Source organism: Monopterus albus, unplaced genomic scaffold, assembly GCF_001952655.1.
Source record: "Monopterus albus unplaced genomic scaffold, M_albus_1.0 scaffold149.1, whole genome shotgun sequence".
In the NCBI taxonomy this organism is placed as follows: Eukaryota; Metazoa; Chordata; class Actinopteri; order Synbranchiformes; family Synbranchidae; genus Monopterus; species Monopterus albus.
Genome location: NW_018128029.1, coordinates 473,603 through 484,123, shown reverse-complemented (window position 1 = coordinate 484,123; position 10,521 = coordinate 473,603). Strand labels below are relative to the sequence as shown.

Below are 10,521 nucleotides of genomic sequence, written 5' to 3'. Positions count from 1 at the left end.
AAAAAGACTCATGGCTGTATTAGCTCAAAAGGGGGGCTTCTACTAAATATTGAGCAAAGGGTCTGAATACTTATGACCATGTGATATTTCAGTTTTTCTTTTTTAATAAATCTGCAAAAATGTCAAACATTCTGTGTCAATATGGGGTGCTGTGTGTACATTAATAAGGAAAAGAACATAAATGATTTTAGCATATGGCTGCAATATAACAAAGAACAGCTCCATAAGTGCATGATCAGTACATATACATTGATGCAATGTTAATATTTCCAATCCTGTTGTAACTGAAGTCCATCTTCATCCTGCTAGTGCTTCAAACCTGCTTCAAACCCTAGTGTTAGTGGTGTGGTTTCGAACAAGGCAGAAGCAGAGAGCAGGTCTGAGCAGTGATGGTTAGTACAAGCTGATGTTTTGCTCTCACTCTTTTCAGTTTTAATTTTGATGTCCCAACTTTTTCTGATTTAGTGTTAGAAAGTAATTTTTTTAAGTCAAAAGGTTGGACATTGTTGTTTGAACTTTTAACTGATAATCAGAAAATAACTAAAGCTCTTTTTTGTACAGTTGATTTGCACAGTAGGTCTACTTCCTCTTTATTTGTGCTTGTAGTCTTACAGCTCCCGTTGTCTTTCATTCATCCTGTCTTATTTTTCCATCACATCTTTATTCTGCATTGCTTATTGTTTTAATTTTCTCTTCGCTACCGAACAGCGTGCTTGTCATTAAATGTGAACTAATTAATATGCAAAATCAACTACCTCTGCAGTTTCCCACTTAATCTGGACAGGAGACTTAAGGCTGAGTAGGTAACATTTTGGAGCATTTACCCAGTGATAGCAATAGGTTAATATTCTAATTAAAATACTAAAACAGTAAGGAGCCTTAATTTATTTTTAATAAATCATGTAAATATCACTATATGTAACAGTGCTTTAAATCAAATTTTCTTAAAATCTGTGTAAACTGCAAGTCATGCAAAATCATGCACAAATACAGGGTGAGCCACGGAAAAGTAGCCTGGAGCCCTAGCTCCTAAGATTTGGAGGCAGGCTACTTTTCCATGGCCCACTCTATATTTTCTCTCATTTTATTGCTACAAACTATGAAATCAATTAATGAGGTAGAGGGAAGGTTGGTACACGAGCCATGAACAGTCACATCAGTTTATAAAAATCATGTTTTCCATCCTGCAGTTTGTCCCTTGGTGATATATTATATATTGTGCCTGTCTTTGAACAGCCAGACAAAAGGAGTAAGTTAAGCATACAAGAATAGGACTTTTTGTGACAGAGGTTTGAAAAACGTACATCCTGGATTTCTAGATGTTAAACTCTCAAACATGCCCCCCCCTTGAGCTGCCATACACGAAGAAATGTTTTGATGAGTGGTTCCAGTGTTTTGTTTTGCCAGCATGTGCAGTTGGACTCAAACCACAACACTAGCCAGGTGCAGTGTGCAGACATTGCATACGCAGAGGATGATAGTAATATGCCGATAAACGTGCTCTATGTAGGTTTCAAAATACCCAAAGCACGTTTTGTAAATATTTGATAAGGTAGGAAATGTACTCAGTGTGTCTGTAACTTCACACAATACCTAACAAATGTTGAATATAAGCACAGCCATGTTTGTTTATAATAAAAACTCCACAAAGTCTAAATGTTGCAGGGTGAAAGAAACGCATGCTTTGCATTTCTTTTTGTACATCTGTATTTCCGACAGTTTCCGCTGTGTGGTGCTAGCCAATCAATCTCAAAGGCGGAGACGTGTGACGTCTCATTCCCCTTCGCCCACTCAATGTTTTAACTCCCTGTGTAAATCGGCATCTCTCACATATTTTACTCAGCTCCTGCTAGTGAGACAAGTGGGTGTTTTAGAATAAGAGAAACAACTGCGACACACACACACACACGCAAACAAACACAAGACTTTTTTAACAGAATAACCGGGATAAAACCTCCTGCGACACAAATCACAGAGGGGGCGTTCAGTTCAGCATATTTACGTTGTATTACTTTTTTGAGACACCAAAATGAAGACCAAATTTATCAACGGGGTTTCTTCTTCCCCCTCCATGTCTCTGGGTCTGCTGGTGACCGAGAACGCCTTGCAGGTCCAGCCCGACACCCAGGAAGACTGCAAGGATCTGGTCCGCCCTGACCAGCCCGACCTGGACACCCAGCACAAAGCCTATCTGTGGTGCAGAGATTTCCTGCATGGAGCATGGAAAAGCCTGGCTGAGGAAGATTTTCATATCACCGTTATAAGGTACGGCGTGCTCGTTTGCTTAGCCTATTAGAAACAGGCCTGCTATTATAACGGGATGTAAATCGTTAGAGGGTAAAGGCCCCTCGAATGTCGGATATTTCCTTTGTGTTATCCACTTAAATTTCAGTACGACTCAGACCCGGTCCCCTTTTAACTGGACAGGCTGTAGTCTCAGCCCAATGCTGGAGCTACTCAGTGAGCTCAGCATGGAAGAAGGGCTGTGTGCCTCTTTGACAGAGATATCACTGTAAAACAAAGTACCTCCAATGTCATATTTTACCTTTATCACTTGATGACAAAATAAGTTTAAGGTGTTTGTGTTCTTTCAACTTTAGCAACAATTTATGTTAATACAGTAAGGTCCTACAGGCATTAGTTAAACTGGATAAAATTTGACAAAGTTCATATTTATAGTTAAAAAACTTATATTGAAGACTATGACAAAGACACATTTGAGGGTTACAGTAAGAGCCCCAGAAAGCCATATCTACTAGAGAAAACATCAAAAAGTGTGAACCTCATTTGTAATAATAAGAATGACAGAACCTACATGATAACCTTTGCATCGGTCAAGATCAAGGGTTTGTTGTATATGCACAGTGAGGAAACATGTTTTCCTGGACACTGAAATTCTTCCTTTGCCGTCCACATGAATGCCACACAATATAATGAAATCATACCATAATCAGTCATATTCATATATTGTCTGTCCACCAGGGGTGGTCTGAGCAACAAGCTCTTCCTGTGTAGCCTCCCTGACAGCCTGGACACTGTTGGGGACGAGCCAAGGAGCATCCTGCTGCGCCTCTATGGGGCCATCCTGCAGGTGGGAGCCGCATCTCAGATAACAGCTAAACACTGTTGTATTACTGTACAAACAGAGGTACAAGTAAGCCAAACTCTTCACAAGGATCTGTTGTCATATCTGAGAAATGTGTTTCCCTCAGTAGGTTGTAGTTCTTAGGCTGGAGCTATTATTAGTTAAAGTGCAACTTGCAGGTTAGCCACTTGAGTGAATCACTAGTGCTTTTTATGAGGGCCTCAAAAAATACAGACTGGGCCTGATATCACAAAAAAGCCAAGTGAGGTTCAGTTAAACAAAAGGGAATATGAAAACTATTCTATTTTTGACACTGGAAAGACTGAAAATGTATATTCATGTGCACATAATGGACCACAGCCTCATAATTATGAGGCAGCAGTCAGTGAGAAATGGAGCTGTTGGTAGAGGAGATTCAGTGGAGAACTGGAGAAGAGCTTATCCTTCTGTCTAAAATGAGTCTTGTACATGAGCTCATTTGTCAGTCCAAATGCAGGGTGAGATCCTGTCTCCTCAGCTGCACCTCCAAGCTGCCCCTGTTCCTCTTGTTGTTAGGGACGCTTGGATGGAGTTTGTGCAATGTGAAAACAAAAAAACAACATCACATAACAAGAAAAAATGGTGAAATCAAAAGTAGGGAAAAAGACAAACTCACTAAATTGTACTTGCCCAGACCCATTACCACCTACTAGCACTGTTGTGATGTGATTTTGGACAGTGGAAAATTTTTTAAGAGTGTTGATCAAAACACCTACTTTGTTCTTGGAATTTCTGGCATTACTTTTTAAATAATCATTTCCAAGAAAGGTTACACATTTTGTAAAAATTTAACCTGCAAGTTGCTCTTTAAGCTGCTTTTGTTGCAGATAAGTGCTGCTATATCACACACATTAATTAGTGCAGAGATATAAAAATCAGAGGTTGTTTGACTAAAGTTGTGAGAATGTTTGACTTGTCTGCCTTTATCACAGTGATGGCTCATGTAACTAGGGTCAAAGGTCACTTTAATGCTTGAGCTGATACACAGAAATGAGGCAATAACTAAAAATGATAATACAACTATGTGATCTAACAGTGCCACCTCTAGAGGTGGTTGTTGTGTGTGTGTGTGTGTGTCTACAGGTCATATGCTTATGTTAGTGTATGCATGTGTTATGCCTTCACGCATGTGTTTGTATGTGTACATGTGTGTGTGCGTGTTAGCCATTGTTGTACATGGTTATGTACCCCCATGGCTGTACATGCATGTGTTCTTTGCCGTAGGCTTCCCAAAGGAGCGTGCCTTGAGCACTCTTGTTCCCAGGTGAACCCACCCAAAAACACGGTACAGTATGAGATCCCTGAAATCTCAGCCTAATACAAAGATGTAACACACACTTACATAGCACAGACCTGGCTGTCATCACTGGGAAGATACAGCATGGAGGGAAAACAGTTTTAAAACATCTCTCCTGTCTGTCTGTCTTCTTCTCAAAATCCCAGCCTTGTGGTTCTTAATTGTTAAGAAGTCAGCTAAATGTTTGAACCAGTAGACAAACAAAGGAGCCTGAGGATCAGTCTGCACATTTGCAGTTCGCTCAGCTAAAAAAAACAAACAAACAAACCCAAAACAAAGCAAAAAACAAGAAAAGTTATTAGACTCTGTACAGGTTGCCTTGTTGTTGCCTCACAGGTTGCACCAAAGAAGGTAGGTGATGCGTTTCCTTACCGCTCCACAGTGGTTGCAGTTAACACAGATACAGAGGCATTTTTATCTGCTTAGATGATGTGGCAGCTCTTCTAGAACAGACACGTTCTGCTGTATTGCTATAAGTGCAACAGTTATCCTGCCACAGTGGATTGATTTCACTTTCAAATATTGAGCGACAAGAGGTCAAGGACTTAAAAACATGTGACCAAGATTCATGAAAGCAACTCATTCTCATCTGCTGGCGTTTAATTCGTTTTCATGGCCCGATGAGAGCTGCATTAAGTATTAACTAAAGTCTGTGTAATTGCTAGTGGTCATCTAAGCAGTTAGCATTTGTTGCTAGGGATATCTGAGAGACAAAAAACACTGTGTCCTTCACCAAGGTAACTGCCGCCATCTCTGTAATGACAGAGCTGCCTCTCGGGAATTAGTGAATTAAATATAAATAACTAATATGATTAAAGAACTCCAATGTCATTGTTAGAGTGCCCAGGTACTAGTGATTAAACAAACCCTAACTGCACTGGAGACAGAGTTTCTCAGCAGTGAAGATATGCGAGTAGTGGAAAATTAGAAGATTTGCCAATTGACAAATGAAAGCCTGAATAAAAGAATGGTCTCCTCGAGCATCACAGTGCCTCCATCCATAGAGCACATGGGGTCACTGAATGGTTTGATATGAAAGTGATGTGAATCATATGCTTTGGCCTTCACAGTCACCAGATCTCAACCCAGCTGAACACTTGTGGGAAATGTTGGAGTGACATGTTAGACAGAGCTCTCCTATCGTTCTTCACCTCTCTGTATATATTTGTAGACTTTTAGCCACAGGTTGTACTTGTACTCCACAGTAAAATCTAACACTCAACAGCAGTTTTTGGTAATAAAAACTAGTTTCATCTCTCCTCCTCAGGGGTATATCCTCCTATCTACACATTCTGACTTCTGTCACTGCTTTCACTTTCTGGCTGCTGTGTAAAGTAGGTAGTCAGGGGAATGTGGTAACTAGTCTGAACAGTCCTCTGCACTGTCATGTCCAAAAGACTTGGTGTGTATTTGAACTCGTACTGTACTGTCTGCACTGCAGGCATGGCTACTGGCTTTGATGTTGATGCTCACACACGGCTTGACATGTATTCATGGATAGTTCTTTCCTTTTTCTTTTGTTGATAGATGTCCTGTAATAAAGGGGATTCCCGACAGTCAAACAAAGAAAATCACTTTCAAGTAAGTAACTGCTGATGGTGCTACCCTACAGTATGTTTCTCTGCACAGCGTGTCACCCACTGCCACTCACCATGTCATGTGTCAGCCCCCTGATGCATTAAAACATGATTTTGCTTGCTTAAATTCTCTCCTCTGTCTGCTGAGACAGTGTTTTGCCGTCATCTCCTGAGGCAGGAGTTGTTTCTCTGAAATCACAGAGAAGGCTGAACCTTTGTGATCCCTGTGGATTTTGAACTTAAGTTCAGAATCAAACTGATACTTGCATCGAATTCCTAAACCCCTGTATAAGCATGAGTGTCAAAACACAAGTTGGGTAATTCAACAGTCACTGACTTCTTTCAGTGGAGGCAGTTTATACATTAAACAAATCTGATTAAAAGATTCTTATTGTGGTAAAATAAGCTCATCATGTTCAACTAAAGAATACAGCGTGTGCCAGAAAATATTAGAGAAGAATCTAATGCAACAATCCAGATGCACTTCCACACCTCATACCCACTGACCAAGAAATAACCCCACCTACATCCACCTTCTCTAGCTTTGATGTCCGGTCAAGGTAACTCCTATTTGGATAAAATAGGATGACACTCTATTAAACCCTGTGTGGGGATATTTCAGACATCATAGCAAAGGAACTCAGTTTTATTACTGTTCAGTTTAAGAAAGTTATTTGAAAACCAGGACTTTATTTCATCAAGGCAGTTTGTAAGGGAGAAGGGTGGGAGAGTAGAGTTTGGTTTACAGGAGAGATAGAGCTGGGTGTCATCCGCATAACTGAAAAGAAATGTATTTACGAAAAATATAACCAAGGGGGAGGCGGTATAGGTTGATGTGGCCGGTGACTGCTCATCAGAAACATAGAGCTCCAGGACCAGGGCAACCTGCAGAAAGGTACAGGGAGAGAGAGAGAGAACACACTACGGGAGAGAGGAGACACAAAGTTAGTGATGTGTAATGGTGGCATATAGAAGCATAGGGAGAGAGGAAAGGAGAGGTGAGGAGAGAAACTCAGAGCATCATGGGGCCCCCCAGCAGCCTAGGCCTATAGCAGCATAACTAAGGGAAGGCTCAGGGTCACCTGATCCAGTCCTAACTATAAGCTTTATCAAAAAGGAAAGTCTTAAGTCTAATGAAAATGTGGCTATACCTATATACAGGTATGTTTGTTTGTGTGTGTGTTTGCAGTATGTGCAAAGATGTTGGGTATACACATACAGTATGTATGTGTGTGTGTGTGAAACAAAGGGTAGAGAACCAGATTGGCTGGTAACAAGATGGCAGATAAATAAAATACAACTTTCTCCTACATGTGTTTGTGAGTGTGTGTGAACACTAGAAGATGGCTGCCTACATGAACCTCTGAGGTCACATGGAAAACCGAGTGAGCAGAACAAAGAGATTTTGATCTAAAGCCAGAGATGTGCATGTGTAACTCCACCCTTTGGTCAGATGTTCAATACTCACTCACTTTTAACACCGAGCTCTCCCCATGGAAATGCTGGTTTGGTGTGTTGGTAAAAGAGACAGAGGAAGCAAGACAGAGAGGATGCAATTGCAACACCTGTCTGAGTAGAAACAGGCTTTAAACTGAGCAAAGATTGTTGATTGTCATTGCTTAATTTCTTGTTGACAGAAGTCCGCTATTGGTATGGCCTAATAATGTTTATTAGAAAATTTAAATTGGTGCACTTCACAAGAGTGTGGTCAACATTGTTATTGTGAACAATAAAATAAATTAATTGTACAGCTCTATTCTCGGTTATCCAAACTGAAGCAAAGATTATTACTTTAATAAATTGTGCACAAACCTAATCCCTGACTTGATACTTTGATCTGAACGACAATTTGACATGAAGCAAATGCAGGTTAGAATGTGCTAACTGAAGCTCTGAATATACCGACGTCCATATGTGGGCTGAGAACCCACATCATGTACTCACTGAACCAATTGAATGCTTCAGAGAGGTGATGCATCCCATAAGCCAATGCTGCAGGAGGCTGACACTTTGGATTCTGCAGATAAGGCATTACGTAGCCATTAGGGTATTCACTCAACAAATGTCCTGGGAATGAAACTGAATATACTGCATGGAATTAATTTAAGATGTTCAGACATTTTTAAATTGTTCACTGTGACCTTGTAATATTAAAATAATGCTGATAAAGATTAAATGGGACTTGATCCAGTTGAAATCTACTGAATATGGTATGTGGATGCTAATGTTGTTGTGAACTCACAAAATAGGAAAATTCAAAGGGCTTTTATTTTCAGTTAGCTGTATGTAATGGGATTTGGAAATGCAAGTTGTCTTCAGATGACAGAGCTCAATTCAAAGTTGGAATTATTAGTTCATTTGTTCAATTACTAGATTGCCAGAAAATCCATCAGAAGCTATTTTTAAAAGCAAAACATTTTTTGATGATTAATTTATAAATGAACTATTAAATAATTTGCAGGTGCATCAGTAATGAAAACATTGACAAGCTGAAGATCTGTCCTTAATTGTTATCTTTGATACATGAGCTGAACACAAATGAAGACATTTTACTTGTCAGCTAGGATACTGGCAGGCTGGTTGACAGCAGTCTAAAATGGAAGAGCCCCTTCGTTTACAGTTTCCACACATTGTTGTCTAAAAATTCTTGTTGACAGATCTACAACTCTACAACAATGGAGATATCAAGTTCCGAGCTGCTCTGCACGTGGTGTAGTACAGTTTTGTTTTGAGAAATGTGCTTGCAGCAAAATGATGTGTAACGTCTAGGAGGCCACAAAGCAGGCAGTGTTGTGTTTTCTGAGCTGGCTCCCTACTGAGCGGTCAGTGTGAAACACATTCCTCGGCTTCTGGCCAAAGACCGCAGTACTCAGATCCAAATATCTGTCAGTGCAGCAATTTATCTGAAGGTCATTCACTTTAAATGGTCTTATACTTATATAGCACTTTTCTATGCATAGCAGCACACTCAAAGCGCTTTCACACTACTTGGCCATTCACCCATTCGCACTCGCACAACTGGGGATTCAATGTCTTGCTCAAGGACAGCTCAACATGCGGACTGGACAAGCCAGGAATCAAACTGCTAATCTTTTGGTTAAGAGATGACCCTCTCTACCTCCTGAAACACAGTCACCCCCACTTTAGAGGGTTAAAATTGCAGTATGTTCTACTGCTTATGGATGCAGCCATTTAGGGTTACATTTAAATGCAGCAAGTTGTAGTATTCCTAAGAACACCTATCATCCTAATGGAAATGACAACCTAAAAGCAACTATATTGTATGTTCAACTTGGTCTAATTATTTGTTCAGAATAGCATAATTGTATTTTTTCTGCAGGCAGAATATCCTTTACCATGCAAGAGTGCAAACAGTAGAGAAAAATTTTAAATGTGTCGTAAAAACATGTTATTCATAATTTACAGCAACCTCAACAAATGCAATACGTAAGGCAGTGGTAGTGACTGGCTGACGGAATGAGATCTGATTCACTGATTGTTACAGTAACCCCCCCAGTGCATAATGAACATGTATTCCTTGTTGCCTAAATGGCAAATAAAGCTAGCTGCTTGCTAGTTAGCTACAAGCTACTGTTCTTAGTTAGATTTTAAATAGGAACTGATAAACTGGCAAGTTTAATGACAGATTGGGATAATTTAGTTTTACTTTGTTGTATTGTTGCTAGCACGAACCCAGGAAGTAGTTTATTTAGGTTTTTGCTCTTTTTGTAAAAGTACTTTGCTAAAACAGAACCTCTTTGAAGCATCCACACTATGTTATCCTATTCTTTATTAGTGTGGATGAAAGTACCCACACTCTTGTTATCTTCTTCTTTATTAGTGTGGATGCGAGCATCCACACTCTTGTTATCTTCTTCTTTATTATTCTGGGTTCCACGGCTGTTCTTTGACACCTAACTCCTTCAGCATACATTCACCTAGAAGGGCCATTGAGGTATCAAACTGTTCATCCTATTAAGGACATGTGTGCTTGTATACTGAATTTTTATAACTTTTATACTTTTTAAGCTATTCAGCTTTTTTCATCATATTTTTCCCCATTGGAAATGAATGGGGCAAAGTTGGAAGCTTAATATCTCCGGCATACCTTGGGCTAGAAACACCATTTCAACTCTATTCAACTCGTGAGACGTTCAGCTACCGATGGTGCCATCAACCATCTTGATATCTTTTTTTTTTATAATCGACATTTATATTTTGTCTATTTGTCCATAGACAACGAATGGGCCAATACTATACCATGCCATTGGCTGCCTGTGTGTCACGTGACTCCCCGGTCTAACAGCTCTCACTATGCTTTTCCTCTTCCTCTTGCCGCTTTTCTGCTCCTATTATGCCATTCTTACGCTTTATACTCATATAACAGATGACAATCATAGAGAAAATTGTCACAAATTCAGCTGTCAGTGTTATCGAGATGGGATGAATGGTATTTGCGTAAGTCGCTCATTCCAGGCATACCGTCTCACTGCTCCATAGACTTACAGTCAATACAGAAGATC

The 10,521-nt window shown here is 39.9% G+C and overlaps 1 protein-coding gene across 1 annotated transcript in view; it reads left to right on the top strand.

Moving 5' to 3' along the window:
- The first annotated feature begins 1,767 nt into the window (after window positions 1-1,767).
- The window catches only part of chka (choline kinase alpha), a 23,747-nt gene continuing 14,993 nt past the window's right edge, over window positions 1,768-10,521 (top strand). Inside the window, exons 1-3 of the mRNA XM_020614698.1 lie at window positions 1,768-2,265; window positions 2,983-3,091; window positions 5,949-6,002. Of these exons, the coding sequence (XP_020470354.1) occupies window positions 2,030-2,265; window positions 2,983-3,091; window positions 5,949-6,002 (399 nt within the window). The 5' untranslated portion in view covers window positions 1,768-2,029. The remainder of the gene's footprint in view (window positions 2,266-2,982; window positions 3,092-5,948; window positions 6,003-10,521) is intronic.